The sequence below is a fragment of the Hyaena hyaena genome, unplaced genomic scaffold (assembly GCF_003009895.1).
Source record: "Hyaena hyaena isolate Hyena2069 unplaced genomic scaffold, ASM300989v1 scaffold_57, whole genome shotgun sequence".
Taxonomy (NCBI): Eukaryota; Metazoa; Chordata; class Mammalia; order Carnivora; family Hyaenidae; genus Hyaena; species Hyaena hyaena.
This window is the reverse complement of record NW_024080690.1, coordinates 4273229-4289606: the sequence shown is the minus strand read 5'-3', so window position 1 is coordinate 4289606 and position 16378 is coordinate 4273229. Positions and strand designations below refer to the sequence as shown.

Here is a 16378-nt window from a genome sequence, read left to right as displayed (position 1 = left end):
TTTTTTGCCCTAGATATTTAGATAGATAGACAGAGGGGTGCCTGGGTGGCTTAGTCGGTTAAGCGTCCGACTTTCGCTTAGGTCATGATCTCGCGGTTCGTGGGTTCGAGCCCCGTGTCGGGCTCTGTGCTGACTGCCAGCTCAGAGCCTGGAGCCTGTTTCAGTCTGTGACTCCCTCTCTCTCTGACATTCCCTGGCTCATGCTGTCTCTCTCTCTCTCTCCTAGAAATAAATAAAACATTTAAAAAAATTTAGATAGATAGATAGTAGATACATACATACATACATACATAGATGATAGATAGATACATAGATACATAGATATAAGGACAGACACACAGCATAAGGTATATATGAGCTGTGGATACACACAGAAACACACCTCTCAGCTCCCCCAAGTCAGAGATTTCTTATGGGAAACAATTTCTTAGGGGAAACAACAGTGTCCCCATCACACCAGAAACCCATTCAGCCTTCGGAGCTCCTGGGGGATAACTGGACAGTATCACTCTCGCCTTCTCAGCATTTTAAGATCAGGACGATGTTTCTTTGGTTTACTGTGGGGTCTGTCTGCCATCTAATGGCTGTGTGGTGGTATAGCAACTGTCAGGATTTTCTGATGTGGGGTCCTGAGTCTGGACTGAGAGACTTCACTGTCACTCATGAAGTTGACACTATGACACCCATCACTAGGCCAGAGTCTGTAGGGAAGACACATGATCCGTCTCCTCAATAAACCTTCACCTAGTAAAGAACAAAAGACTCATATGTAACCAGGATAGGAGACTGGAAACAGTCACACCTAAGTCTACCATAAATACCTGAGGTTAAAAAGGAATAAGGGGGAAAAAAAAAGGACAAGAAATAGGATGCAGTGGTATCTCCCTCTGCATTTTGTCTTCATAATGTAAAAACTTGTTAAATATATTCCATTAGATAATCTTTACTTATGATAACAAATTGTGTACGTGAATATTTAAAAATCTGAAAAAAATGCTAGAAATATTTCAGTAAAGGATTTGGATTCACTGCCAATCTGTAAAATATCTCAGGTGGCTGGGTGGCTCGGTCAGTTAAGTGTCCCACTATTGATTAGGCTCTGGTTATGATTTCACAGAACCAGCCCCACGTGGGGCTCTGTACTGATAGCACGGAGCCTGCTTGAGATTCACACTCTCCCCCTCTCTTTGTCCTTCCCCATTCACTTTCTCTTTCTTTCTCTCTCTCCTGTCTTTCAAAGTAAATGTAAGAAAATGTATATAATATTAATAGCGAGTTAGAGATTTTGCTATATAGAGACATTTTCTATGTTAAGACAGTAAAGGACTCAATGTTAATTACGTTTCCATCTTTCCCAAATTGATATAAATATTCAATGCAATCTATAAAAATTACCAAAGGACTTTTTTTGAATTTGAAAAAAATTATATTCTAATATAGGTTAAATTTCTATGATCTACAGTATCCAAGAAACTGCTAAGAAGCAAAATAAAGTCACAAAACAAATAATATGAGGTTTTAAAAGTTATTATATACCTGCCTAAAACACTGTAGTGTATATGATGTATAAAAGATAGAGAAACAAATAGAACAAAACAGGAACTCTAGGAAATGACCCATGTGTACACAGGCCCTTAATTTCTAACAAAGGCAGGAAGGTGGATTACTGGTCATTTTTCCTTTTTAATGAATTATAGAAGTGGAAATAAAAAGCTTGACCCATCTCACATTATGCAAAAGCTTGAGTCATTGGAAGATCATATTCCTACACATAAGCATTAAAGTAATTATGCTTCATGAAGACAGCGTAAGAGGGTACCTTTGGTCTCTAAAGGGGGAAATGTTTTAATATATTTTTAAAAATTTTAAATGTTTTTATTTATTTTTGAGACACAGAATGCTGTTGGGTGGTGCGGAATGGAACAGAAAGAGAGTGACACAGAATCTGTGGTAAGTCCAGGCTCTGAGCTGTCAGCACAGAGCCAGATGTGTGGCTCATGCTCGTGTCCTTCACGATTATGACCTGAGCTGAGTTCAGACATGCCGTGAAGCATGAGCGGATTCTCCAGTATGACAAAGTTTATTTCTGAATGTATAAGGACCTCCCTAGAAGAGAAAAGACAAGCTATATATACTTATATATAAACATGCAAATTATGTATTATATCATTACAAAGATATGGAAGTATACATAATATATAATTTAAACAAGCAAAACAAGCACTTTCCAAAGAAAGGGTATCCAAATGGATAATGAAAAATAAACGTGATAAAAAAATTTTCAACGTCTTGATCATCAAAGAAATGTACATTTTTACCACAATACCACTTCAGGATCTACCAACATGGACACAATAAAAGTCTAATATAAGAAGGATTGCAAAGGATTTATAGCAACTGTGCACGTAGGTGATGGAGCATAAACATGTTCTCCGTCCTGGAAAACCATGGGGCGGGACTTCCCGAAGCCAAACATGCCCCAGCCTGGGAGGCCGACTTCATCCCTAACAATACAACCAGCAGAAACCATGGTAAGTCCACAGACCCATCGCAGGACCGCTTCTGCCATCCGAAGGCTGTGGCACCTGATGGGAACTTAGCACGTGGGGCCCCAAGGGGGACCGAAGTCCTCGTGGTACGGGGCCCTCAGCTGCGATCTAGTCCCCTGGGGTGTCCAACGTCTTCCACTTACACACACTCGGACGACCTGCTGTGGGCCACCCAGACAAGCAACACTTTGGGGCAGTTGAAATCCCCAGCCAGGCAGGTTTTCGTTCAACGTTTAATCACCCTGGGAGGAGTTTGTAGAGCTTGCTGGCAGTAATAAAACCCGACGTCCTCAGCCTCCACCCTGCTGATTCTCAGGGTGAAATCTGTCCCTGACCCACTGCCACTGAACCTGTCAGGGACCCCAGAGGCCCAGTTGGAAGCCGTATAGATGAGGAGCTGTGGAGACTGGCCCGGCTTCTGCTGGTACCAATTTAAATAGTTGATTCTATTACTGTGCAGGAGGCTCTGACTGGCCCTGCAGGAGACGGAGGCTGGCTGTCCAGGGGTGATGGGCAGGGTCAGAGGGCTCTGTGTCATCACAATATCCCCACTGGATCCTAAAATAATGAGAGAGAAGGTCAAGGATGCATACAGACCTTATAAGCCATTTTCGTGATTTTCTTTTTGTTAATTACTTCAGGTTAATCATTTTGAAAAAGAAAATGACCCACATCATAATGAAAACAGTAATATTTACAAGGCACAAAGGTGATTCTTTCTTTTTCAAAGTCTTCATCCAACACTGGTCATTGTTCATTTTAGGTGGTCTAAATCTCATAAGATCAAGTTCTCTTCCTTGGAGCATGAACATTTATGGTCAGAGTACACATGGGGAGCAGTGGGGTCACTCTCGCTCACCCTCCACACCCCATTCTCCTCTCTCATCCCCCCTCTGCACTCACCTGGGATCCAGAGCATGAAGAGCCCCAAGAGCTGAGCAGGGAATTTCATTTTGTGAAGTTGAACTGATGAGCTCTCATAAGTCAAGACCATTTTAGAGGTGACCTTTTATCTCAGACTTGCAAGGGAAGGTCCTCCCTAGGGACACTATGCAAATGTCCTGTGGCTGCAGCAGATTTGAAAGAGCCAACAGAGGGTACAGCCTTTATCATGTGAACAAATTCACATAATCATGTTGTGGGGTTGGAGGAAAAGCACTAAAGACACAGTTGTTCTGCCTGCAGAGTGTGAAGTAAGATCTGATCATGGAAATCTGGGTCTGCGGTGAGGACCCGAGCACTGGCCTTGACTCTCTAGGAAGGAGAGAGACACTGATTATGTGGACATGTGTGTCTAGTTAGGTTCAACCACTGGGAAGTGAAGGGCCATCTTCTTGGCTTCCTGCCAGCTCATCTACAGACAAAATAGTTTCCATCAATGCTGCTGGTGACCAAGAGGGTGTTTCCTCCAGCAGAGGGTGTTCTGCTCCTTCAAGTGTTGTCAGCTCTCTGTGGTCCCCAGGGTAACGGGTTCAGAAAGTGACACGCAAGTGTAGAAACTGCCATTGTAGGTCATGTGGGGAGGTAAGCACCATGAAAGCACTCTGGGAGAGAGAGGCCTTGACAGGGAAACCAGGCCGTGTCCTCCGTATAGAGAGCTAACAGCCCGATTCATGTCAGAGGAGGACAGGGAAGATTCATGCACCAGGCAGGGAATATTCATGCACCTGGACATCCACTGACGGGTGTACCTCCCATCATACTTGCCTCACACGTACCAGAGAAACCAAAGGAATTTCTTCACGGAAGGCTTCCTAAGAGAGCGGAATCACAGAAGCAAGGACTGTGTTTTCTGTGTGGTGGTTAGAAATCTCTTCTCGTACAGTCTTTCTCATCATGGAGGACAGGTTCTGTCAGGCCTTCCAGGTTCTCGTTCCTTCTGTGTGAAAACCTGAGTCTCTCCCCGACCTGAATGAGTCACGGCCATGGCCATGAACATAGAGTTCAAAAGATTTGTATGTGAGAAGAGCAAGAACTGGAGACACTGTTTGAATGTCTGGGGTAACCCTTTCCTGTGACTGATGTTTCTCTGTGATTCCCCCAAATATGCCACTGCTCAGGGCAAGCTGGATACCCTGCTGCGGGGCATTCAAGTAGGACAGGCACCTGAGTCTCTGTCCCTTGTCAGTGACTTGAGTCAGGATGGATTGAACAGCTCGTGGTAAATGGAGCTGATTTTAATTCATCCATGAGGGTAGTCACTGTCTTTTTTTTACCCAAAACAAAACAGAGAAGCAAGACTAGAGTGATAAAAAGCAGAGTGTGGCTTAGGTCATCTTGGGTAACTAACCCCAAGTCAGACTTACTGCCAAAGAACATAAATAAACACAGTCTCCATGAGCTTCTCAAAGAGAGCTTGGCTTGACTCTCTTCTGGGCAATCCTCCAAAATAAGAATTTTTAACAAGATTGGAAAATATGATTCAGTAAAAATGATACAGGCTTTTCACTGTTGAGCTCTATGGGAAGAATCTGGGTGGCCAGTGACAAATGACGGTAAGGAGACAGGAATACAATAAGTGTCTCTCCTATTTCACGACTAACAATTTCATTTACCTTTTTCTTTTCATTACCTTTTGGAACTTCTGTGTGTCTTTTAGTTTTATTTATTATGCTACCTCCTTCAATTCTGAATCTTCCTTCAGAAAATATCAGACCCCTAATTAATCATCTTGGAGTAAGAACTCACAAACATATGCAGCTGAAGAAAAAAATTGAATTGTACATGAAAACAAAGATGACAACAGAAAAAGAACAATATCATATATCTTCACCTACTTTTAAAGGGTCATTCTGCAAAGGTATAAATCAATCAGTTTTACCTACTCTCCAGGATAGAAACACAATTTATGGGGAAATGAATAGCAGCAAGACACCTGTCATGCTTTTGTTTAATTACACATTGATTCTTAAAATACTATCACTTACAAAATATTTTAAGACACTTATTTTGATAAAATATTACTACCTCCTGTGAAAATTAATTGATTCCTCCTTAAATGTCTGCCATTTTAACTGGTTGTTTTATCTCCATTTGTTGGCTTTAAGAATTTGGAAAATTCAAAAAGAAGAATTCTTTTCTGATAAAAAAGACTTTGTTTTACTTATTTTAAAATTTAAACCCAAGGTAGTTAACATATAGTGTTATGATGGTTTCAAGAGTAAAGTTTAGGTTTTCATCTCTTCATATAATACCCAGTGCTCATCCCAACAAGCGCCCTCCTTATATGCCCACCCCCCATTTAGCCTGTCCCCCACTCAACAACCCCCCAAGAATCCTCAGGTTGTTCTCTACATTTAAGAGTCTCTTATGGCTTACCTCCGTCTATGTTCTAATCTTATTTTTCCCTCCCTTGCCCTAGGTTCATCGGTTTTGTTTCTTAAATTCCACGTATGAGTGAAGTCATATGATATGTGTCTTTCTGTGGCTGACTTACTATGCTTAGAAGAATACACTCCAGTTCCATCCACTTTGTTCAAAAAGGAAAGCACACATTTTTGATGTCTGTATTGTATTATTCCACTGTGAATATATCTACCACAGCTTCCTTGTGCATTTATCAGTCGATGGACATTTGGGCTGTTTCCATAGTTTGGCTACTGTTGATAGCGCTGTTATAAACACTGGGATGCACGTGCCCCTTCACATCAGCATTTTTGCATTCTTTGGATAATCCCTAGCAGTGCAATTGCACAGTGTTAGCCCAACTCTAGTTTTAATTCTTTGAGGAACGTCCATACTGTTTTCCACAGTGGCTGCACCAGTTTGCATTCCCACCAGCAGTGCAAAATTGTTCTCTACTGGTATCTAGCTCTGTTGAAGACAAGAGGGAAGGACAAAAGAAATGTATGTTTTGGGGAGTAAATATGATGGAAGAAAATGACCAAGGAATAATTTTAAATTAGTTTCACTGAATGGTTCTACAAAATCTCTTCCCACATCGACTCTTTCTTGTCATATATTTTGCACGGCCACCGCCATGAGTTCCCAGTTTAATAGGAGGTTCTGTGTGTTAGAACAAGAGAAACAGGATTCATTCCCTTCAAGTTTAGTGTATCCTGGACATTTCCATGGACTTGCATCAGAGACGCTCACTAGGGACCTGGGTGCTGGGTCAGAGGTGCTCCATAGCATTGATTTCAGACTTCATGCCTCCAGAGCTCCAGCATTGAAGAATGGTGCCCTTTTGACCCCCAACTTTGTGGAGCTTTGTTCTGGCAGGCGTGGAGACGAATCCCCCAAATTGGTAACTTGGATTGGGAGAAAAAGAGTAACAGTGAGAAACGTGTGTTTTCTTTTGTTACAAATCAATGCTTGAAAAGGCTACTCTTACAAAGTATTCCTTAGGAATCTTCAGTTTCAGACAGTTTGTTTTTCTCTGCAAACTTCAGGTAAAATCTTTAATAGCCTCTTTTTCTGGGTGTTGTTTTATCACATAATCTGTAGCCCTGAAATACACCACACACGTAACTTTCTATAGAATTGGTCACACGGGCTGTACGTCTTTCCTATACTCCCTGTAGACAGAAAGTGTGATGCTCTTAATTCTAACAGACCATCCTGTGCCCTGGACACCAAAACTGCCCAGTAGCCAAGTCGGTCATCAGGCCTGGACACAAATGGTTACATCTGGTGAAGGGACATGTGGGGGGTGGGGGGGGGTGGACAGAGTAGCTCTGTATCTGTATACTTAACCCTCAGCAACTGATGGAGAAAAAAATCTTACACAAGTGGGTGTTGCTTTAGTTTTGTGTGTTTTGTCGGAGGAGATTATTTCAGGCTCAATGACACTGTAAGTGTGAGTGTGACGTGGGAAGGGAGTCTTGCAGGGGGCACCTCTGAGTCTGTGTCCTGTCACAGGTGGGGAATAAGAGACTCTCCCACATTGTGGGCATGTGTGCTGTACCCTTCGTGGGTCCAAACAACCCAAACCCAAGCTGTTTTGTTGAAGCTCAGACACACACAGAGGCCTGCCCCCTCCATGGACACAAATGGAGGTACATCATGATTAAAGATCCGGTGACGTCATTCTCAGAGCACTGAGATCAACCTGGCCATTGGGAACACCCCCAACCATAGGTGAACTAGAGGGGAGTCCTGCCCCTGAGGCCCCTGGTATTAAATGTATCCATCTCTTCTGAACAACTACAGTGTTTTACATGTTTTACCCACAGGAGGGCGACTCCCGGTGCACAGCGGGGTCGGGGAGGCTCATGCATGTGTTTCATTGTCCGAGCAGAGAGGTTCTCTGAGGGAGCCAGGTATGTTTACACACCTGACTTTTCTGAATCCTCAAGACCTTACTCTTCCTCTGCTGATTATGAATCTGTATCCAACTATTTCTCTCAGTTTTGTTTCCTTTTTCTTGAAATCAATATAAAAATCCTACTGTTGCACATGAATTTAGCCTCAGTCCTTCCATCTTGACCCAGAGTGTACCCTCTGGACTTGCACTCGGACGGCTTTGTGACTATCCCCAGGTGCAAGGAAAAATCACAAATAAGAAGATAAGGGTTAAGGTTCCCTATTAAGGGTTATTTATGACACAGTTTGCATACTGTGTCCTTGAGATCCCGGCTATTCCCTTGAAACTGCCCCAAACCAAAGGCCATGCATTCAAAATAACCAGTGTTTCCCTACTCAGCAGGATAATGGCTGCTCTCTTTATCACTTTGTAGCCTTTTTACAATAGCCGCTCAATTCTGCTTCTGTACTGCCCACTCGACTCTTGCTCATTATAAAAAGCTCTAAATCCTTGTACTCGGGGCGCACATTTAAAGTTCTGTGTTAACTCTGTGTGGCCCGGGCTGGTAATAATGACACCCTTAATTCGACTTCAGTGGTCTTGGGTGGTCTCTGTGTGTCAGCATAGCAGTAGAGAGGCACACAGTTCATCCATCAGGTGGGAGAATCGTGTGCTGGACACAAGACATTTTGTCTGTCAGTGTGAAACTCTGCCGTGTGCAGACTAACCAGGTAAAGTAAGACAGTACTTCTATTGCCACCCCAGCTTCTCTGCCTGGCAAGTTTTCACCTCCTCTAAGACCTGCCCTAGGCTCGCCCTGGAAGAAAGGGGAGTCCCTGCTCCAATGGTCTGGAAGCCACAGCTTGTCTGCAAATTTAATAATTGTTTACACCCCCTGTTAGCACCTTGTAAAAGACTGGTTCACATGAGATGTGAGCATCTTTTTTTTTTTAATATTTTTATTTATTTCTAGGAGAGAGAGAGAGAGAGATAGCGTGAGCAGGGGAGGGTCAGAGAGAGAGGGAGACACAGACTCCGAAACAGGCTCCAGGCTCTGAGCTGGCAGCACAGAGCCCGATGCGGGGCTCGAAACCACTAACCGCGAGATCATGACCTAAGCGAAAGTTTGACGCTTAACCGACTAAGCCACCCAGGCGCCCCGAGATGTGAGCATCTTTATCTTTTAAATTTAAGTTGAGGCTGCCTTTGAACAAAGAATTTGAGACTTGGAAGAGAGAAATTGCATTTTCTATTCCAGGAAAAAAGAATATTCTTTGGATTTTTTGTATTTAGAAAAGCTAGTCTAAATGCAGAAAAATGGAGATTATAAGCTGATAATCTCAAATGCACTGTTTCTTCCATATTCAGCTCTTTCACGAATCTACAAAATGCTTATACAAATTTTGAAGAAGAGGATATTAAACCCTCTAGAATATTAAAGATCAGGTTAAATCACTTAAACTGATTTTTAAAAATTGCCAAAAATTCCTTTTGACCTCCTTTTATTCAGTTCTTAACACAAATCGAACTTCAGACCAAGAAAGAGGCAAGAGCTGAATGAAGTATTCAGTGGCCACTCCGTGCCCTATAAGGGACATAGAAGTTCCGTCTGCATCAGTAAATGAAGAGGGTGACAGTGTGACCTATGGGAGCCACAGCTGCGCACCAGTGACCTTTACATCCATTTGGCCTTTTGTAGCAGGAGCCCAGGGGCACCCAAGGTTCAAGTGCTGCTTGAAGCCTCACCTGCCTTCACTTAGTAGTGCTTCCAGAAATCTGCACATTGACTCTTCTAAAACACCTACTCAGCCTTGCACAGAATAAGGATCAGAAATAAAATACAAAATAACATAAAAATAGAATGAATGAGTTCTGAGTCCCCTGGAGCAGTCACATGATGGAATTATGAGATTTCACAGAAAACTATAGGCTGTAATAATTGATGAGACCCTCCTCGGGCACATTTCCCCCCACATTTCCTATTCTTACCCTAGTGAGTGGGGATCAACCTCAACCCACACAGCGGCTCTCTTATGTTCTAGCATTCCAGCCGCCCTCGATAAAATTTTAGACTGATTATTTCCATAAAATGTTTTTCCCATTGGTGAGAGATCTAGCCTGGGGACCCCATGACCAGGACTGGGGGCACCTCCCCTTCCATTGTGTTTAGCGTCTGTCTTTGCCTCTCAGAAGGAATCACCTTTGGTGTCCCTGACGCTGGGCAAGCCCATCCACCTCTAGGAGGACTGGTCTGGCCCTGGGACCTGGTGACATGAAGTCAGGTGGCTTCCAATGCAGCCAGAGCAGAGGAGGGCGCTGCAGCAGGTCCAGTCCCCAGTGCAGAGAGTCCTGCCCCTGGGCTAGTGAGGACGCAGAGGTCTTGAACAGTGACATCAGTCAAGCATGGGAATATAATTCATAGTTGGAGGATGCAGTGCTGAAGATCATAAAATACACATTCCCTCAGGGCATTCACTGTGATAGTGCACAATGTGGGCCACCAGCTATGTCAGTAAAATTAAAATGGATACAAGTCATAAAAAGTTATTCAACGGAGACAGGGAAATATATTCAAAACCAGTAACAGAAAGTTATCCAAAAAAATCCCCAAACATTTGAAAACTAAGTAAGAAATTGCCATGTAAAAAGTCAGGTCCAGAAAGAATAAAAAGGGAAACAGAACAAACAAAGAAGGAAACCGGAGAGTTTACTGAGTTGAAAGAAAGTACGGTTTACCAAAGTTTGTTGGAGACAAGAAAGCAGTGGGTTTGTAGGTCTGAATCAATAACGATGAACATGCATCCTAGCAAAGGAGTTTCAAACCCATCACCCAGGCTGCCATGCTGTGTGGGTTCCGGGTGGCTAGATTTCTGTATACGTTTTCCCACAGCCTGTCATAGCAACCAGAATTGAAACATTGGATCTAATTGTACCTGTCATGATATTTATTATCTTGGAAGAGGCAATCATCCCTATATACTTTATTTTCTAAACTAGGCACAGGATTAGATACATGTGGATTTAATCACTCTTGCTTTTGTCATGTGTGTGAGGACCTAAAGGCAAGACCCGTGAGCAGGGCAGGTTCACATTGAAGGTCACGATTCTATTGAAGGGAATATACCCAATGCATGAATTTACTATACATTTCCCCAAAATAGATTTTTCAGAGTCATCACGTTTGAAATTGCAAGAATCTCCACTTCACTTAGAAAAAATGCAGTGGAGGGAAAACAAAGAATCTTGGTACTGGAATCTTACATTTCAGAAAATTTCCAAAAAGTTAATTGGATCAGAATTAAACATGCTTATTAATAGTTCTCATCCATACTCTCAGGGACGGAGCTTGAGCAGGGCGCTCTCTTCAACATATGAATGGAGGGGTAGGGAAAGTAGCAGAGAAGTGAGAAAAAGAGACAGTGAGAAATACCACCATTACCAATATTAGCAAACGATGCTGTGGAAAATATATCCCACACTGTTCATCTCCAGTATGGATTAATCAGTCACCAAATATCTATGTGACTTGACTGGTGACTAGACTGGTGACATTTAACTGAAAGCACAGGTGGAGGACCGGGGATGGGGCGGGGCTGTCATTGGCTCTTCCCTTCACAGTGGCCCATTCCTCACAGGACAGGATCGCCTGCCATTTCCCTGCTGGTTCTGCCCCCAGGCTGTGCCGCTGAGGGGCCTTACTGCGCAGCTGCAGGCTGTCCCCGAGTCTCCAGCACCTTCCTCTCACACAGCCTCAGACCAGGTGGGGCAGCTGACTGCCCAGGAAGGGAGGTTTGTGTTCAGGGCTGAACCACTGTGCAAGGAGATTGTAGAGCTTGCATGCAGTAATAAACTCCAACATCCTCAGCCTCCACCCTGCTGATTTTCAGGGTGAAATCTGTCCCTGACCCGCTGCCACTGAACCTGTCAAGAACCCCATAGATCAGGCACCGTGGAGACTGGCCTGACTTCTGCAGGAACCAGTACAGATAGGTGTTTCCATTACTGTGAAGGAGGCTCTGACTGGCCCTGCAGGAGATGGAGGCCGGCTGTCCAGGGGTGACGGGCAGGGACAGAGGGGTCTGGGTGAGCACAATATCCCCACTGGATCCTAAAGAAAGGACAGAGAAGTGCCAAGTCAGATTCAAATATTTTTAGCAAGTTTCATTGTTTCCCTCCCATTTAATGTAGCTAAAATATGACTTTGTGTTTCTCCCATTACTTGTGACTTCCAGCAGGCACCAAAAATGCACAATCGCAATAATGAACGTGACATCTGTGAAGAGGAGAGAGATGTCTAACCATCGCTGACTGCCTCCCCACCTTCTGTGTCACAGTCCTTCACTAGTGCCCAGGCCCTTGTTCCTTCTGGAAACATCCTCACTCTCACAGATCTAAACCTCACCTGCCCCATCCCGAAGGACGAGTCACACATGTCTGACACGCACACAGAATACACCTGGGGACAGTGTTGTCCCCTGAACTCACGCTCCCGTCCTGGCTCTCCTTTCCCACTCCCTCTGTCCTTACCAGGGAACCAAAGCACTAGCAGCCCCAGGAGCTGAGCAGGGAACCTCATTTTGAGGAGTTGACCTGAGGAGTCCTGACAAATCAAATCCAGATTCAAGTTGACCTATTATCCAGACTTTAAGGGGAAGGTCCTCCCTGGGGGACACTATGCAAATCCCCTTGAGGGTGCAGCAGGTTGTGGTGCAGAAAGGGCTGGAAGGTTGTGGGAGGGGCCTACCTTTGAGCAAAGTGTGATATAAGGTCTTCTGTGTCTGGGAGAAAACCTATAAAGTCAAGTCCACACAATCTGCAGGAATGAGAACGTGATCCCACGTGACTGTGGGTCATGCAGGGACTCAGTGCTCACTCTGCCTGCACTCAGAGACAGCGTGGGGGCAGGGCAGACATGTGTGCCCTGGGGCCATCTCAGGGGATGGGGGAGGCGGCATCAGGAATGGCCATCAGAGCTTTTGGTCCTCTGGTACCACCGCTGCTGCCACCCTGAGAGGCGAGCCTTCTGGGGAGGTTTATGTTTGGGGATGTGACACTGCAGGGTCCCCCGGTGTCCTGCTCCTAGACTTGGGCAACTTCCCCCGACTCTATACCTGTGACCATGGGATGGATGAGAACAATTTAGGATGGACCTGTGTGTCCACTGTGAATGTGGGTGGAAATACACTGACACCTTGTTGTTGTTCTTTTTTTTTTTTAACTTTTTAAAAAAAGTTCATTTATTTATTTTGAGAGAAAGACAGAGAGGAGAGAGAGCATTACCAGAGGAGGGGCATAGAGAGAGACATAGACAGAGAATCCCAAGAAGGCTATACACTGAAAGCACCAAGCCTGATGCGGGGCTCGAACTCACCAACTGTGAGTTCATGACCTGAGCCATAGTTGGACTCTTAACCGACTGAGCCACTTAGGTGCCCCTAAATCATTCTTTTACTTCTAAAGCACTGTGTTATGATAGGTAATTGTTATGAGCCCAAGTTAGGTCAGATATAATGTTTGAACGCTATTTTAATAGCCATCTACTCAAAGCATATAATTTATTTACATTTTCAACAGAACATACAATACAGTTCATTTTTAGGGAAGACCATCTTCTGTAAAACTAATGTGTTTATCTATTGCATGAAATATATTTTGTCAATATTGTACCAAAATTGTCATCTCCAAAGGAATATTTAGGCTAGGTGATCTTAAAATGATCCCTTTTTTGAAACAAATTTCATGTCATTCTTACACTTCCTGTGGTCTGTGAGGTACATTCTATGCTCTACATTATTAAGCTTGGTTTGTTTTCTCAAATCTACTTAGCAATTCTGAGAACTCCCTTTGTCTTCAGAAAAAGGTCATTGAGACAAATAAAATCTTCCTGGATAGGTTCTTCTGGTTGTGCACGCATGCATGCATGTTCATGTTTGTTGTTGTTGTAGTTTTACTGAAGTATGGAGATACACAATGTGACATTGGGCTCAGGTGTATGACATAGAGATAACACCAGCCCATAGGCTATGCTGTGCTCACAGGTGTAGCTGTCATCTGTCCCCATGGACACTATGACAAGAGCACTGACTGTGTTCCCTGTGCTTTCATCACAGTGACTTACTGTTTCGTAACCGGAAGGCTGGGCCTCTCATGTTTTAGCCCCTTTTTTCCATTCCCTTTGCCTGCTTCCCATCTGGCAACCACCAGTTTGTTCTCTGTATCTATCTGTCTGTTTATATGTCTTTTGATGTCTTTCCTTTGATTTGCTTTTTAGATTCCATATATAAATGAAATCCTAATCATATGGTATTTGTCCTTCTCCATCTGACGTAAGTCACCTACCATAATACCATCATGGGTCACCCATGTTGTTGCAAATGCAGTACTTCATTCTCTTCTGTGGTGAGTGACGTCCATTGTGTGTAATGACCGCATCTTCTTTACAGGAGCAGAAGCTCATCTGTGCTATGAAGTTACAACAGTGTGTTTGGGTCCTTAAACAACGCTCTGACAAAGCGTTCTCAGCCATGCTTGCTGTGGAATAGTGTGCATGGAACATTGGCTGGAGAACACTGTACAAGAGGGATTCATGTAACTGGTAATGAAGAAGTTCAGAACATGCAAAAAAGAAAAATAATATCTGCACGATACCAAATATTATGGTACTGAAAAATAGCAAAGTTTGTTAGCTCCAAATATATTCAACTTGTGTTGTCACAAATATTCCTCCATTTTCTGACTCTTCAGATGAATTCATGTCCTTGACCCATGCACACAGGTGGGGGGGGTGTCATGGGGTTCAGGTCTACTCTCCCTTCCCTCGTACAGCTCAGAGGGCACATCGATCACCTCTGCTCTGGGGCGGGTCCTGCTGTGCTGGGCTGGTGCAGCTGAGGGGCCACCACACGGTCCAGAGCCCTCAGCTGCATGTGATGCCCTGACATCCCCAGCACCTGCCTCTTAGGACAATGGAGGCTCTGCTGTGCCTGCTCCCCACTCAAGCAACACACGTGGAGGGTGGTGACACGCCACACAGAGAGGTTTGTGTTCGGGGCTGAATCACTGTGGGAGGATCGTGTGTAGCTTGCATGCAGTAATAAACTCCAACATCCTCAGCCTCCACCCGGCTGATTCTCAGGGTGAAATCTGTCCCTGACCCGCTGCCACTGAACCTGTCTGGGACCCCAGAGGCCCGGTTGGAAGCCCAATAGATCAGGCACCGTGGAGACTGGCCTGGCGTCTGCAGGTACCAGTTTAAAAGGCTGTCTCCATCACTGTCCTTGAGACTCTGACTGGCCCTGCAGGAGATGGAGGCCGGCTGTCCAAGGGTGACGGGCAGGGACCCCGGGGTCTGAGTCAGCACGACATCCCCACTGGATCCTAAAGGAAGAAGAGAGAAGTGCAAGGTTATGTGCAAACTTTGTGAGAAAAGTTCATAATTTCCCTTTTACTGTTTATTTCAGACTTAAAAATTGCATAGTACATGAATTTGATCAGGACTCAAAACTTCCTACTTTCAAGAAAGAACCAGAGATTTGCAGGACATAAAAGGGTCTCTAGCAGTTACCTAAGCCACCCCCCTTTGGTGCTTAAGTAATTAGCAGAGTACACACATGTCCTGTTCCTTCCAGAATATTCCTCTCTTTCAGATCTAACGTTCACCTGCCACGTCCCACAGGGCAAGACCACTCAGCCCTCAGGCCAACAAGGTTTGTGTGGGAAGCAGTGTCCCCTCCGAGCCCCCCCACCAGCCCGATTTCCTTCCTCTTTGGGCACTCTGCCCTCACCTGGCGTCCAGAGCAGGAAGAGCCCCAGGAGCTGAGCAGGAAACCTCATCCTGAGAGTTACGTGGATGAGCCCTGCTAAGTCCAGACACCTTGAGAGCTGATCTTTTATCTCAGACTTGCAAAGGAAGGTCCTTCCCAGGGGACGCTATGCAAATCCGCTGTGGATGCAGCCATGTATAAAGAGCCAGCAGGAGGGGGGTATGGCCTCTCATGTGAGTAAAGCAACAGAAAAGATTTTCTGTGTTTGGAGCAAAACTAATCGAGATACAGTCTCTGCTTCCTGAGTGGGAGAAGAGACATATTCAAATGTTTCGTTCTGTTTGCCCTGTCATATTTCTAGTTTTTTAGCTTTTTCTCAGGTACAGTTTACACTTCTATGTGAATAGTTTCACCTTGAATGGCCAGAGCGACCTTGAGAAAGAAGAACAAAGCTGGAAGTATCACCATCCTAGGTTTCTAACTAGACTACAAAGCTATAGTAATCAAAACAGTACGGTACTAGCACAAAGCATAGACACATAGATCAATGGAACAGAACAGAGAGCCCAGTAATAAACCCTTGTTTATCAAGTCCATTCACCTATGACAAAGGAGGCAAGGACATACAATGGGGGAAGGCTCTTCAAAAAACAGTGCTGGGAAATCTGGACACCTACATGCAAAAGAATGACACTGGACGCATTTCTTGCACCACACACAAAAATAAACTCAAAATGCATTAAAGACTTAAATGTGAGACCTGAAACCATAAGTACCTAGTGCTGGGTGCCTCACCGGCCTCGCTGGATGACACAGTCACA

The 16378-nt window shown here is 44.3% G+C and overlaps 3 gene segments (V, D, J or C); all 3 read right to left on the bottom strand.

Moving 5' to 3' along the window:
- Window positions 1–2653: 2653 nt before the first annotated feature.
- Window positions 2654–3797, bottom strand: LOC120231563. The segment is given in 2 exon segments: window positions 2654–3107; window positions 3453–3797. Coding segments are annotated over 2 exon segments (423 nt in total).
- Window positions 3798–11591: 7794 nt separating this feature from the next.
- On the bottom strand, window positions 11592–12370 carry LOC120231553. The segment is given in 2 exon segments: window positions 11592–11902; window positions 12322–12370. Coding segments are annotated over 2 exon segments (360 nt in total).
- A 2418-nt stretch (window positions 12371–14788) lies between these two features.
- LOC120231552 lies at window positions 14789–15644 on the bottom strand. The segment is given in 2 exon segments: window positions 14789–15171; window positions 15579–15644. Coding segments are annotated over 2 exon segments (432 nt in total).
- Window positions 15645–16378: the final 734 nt, after the last annotated feature.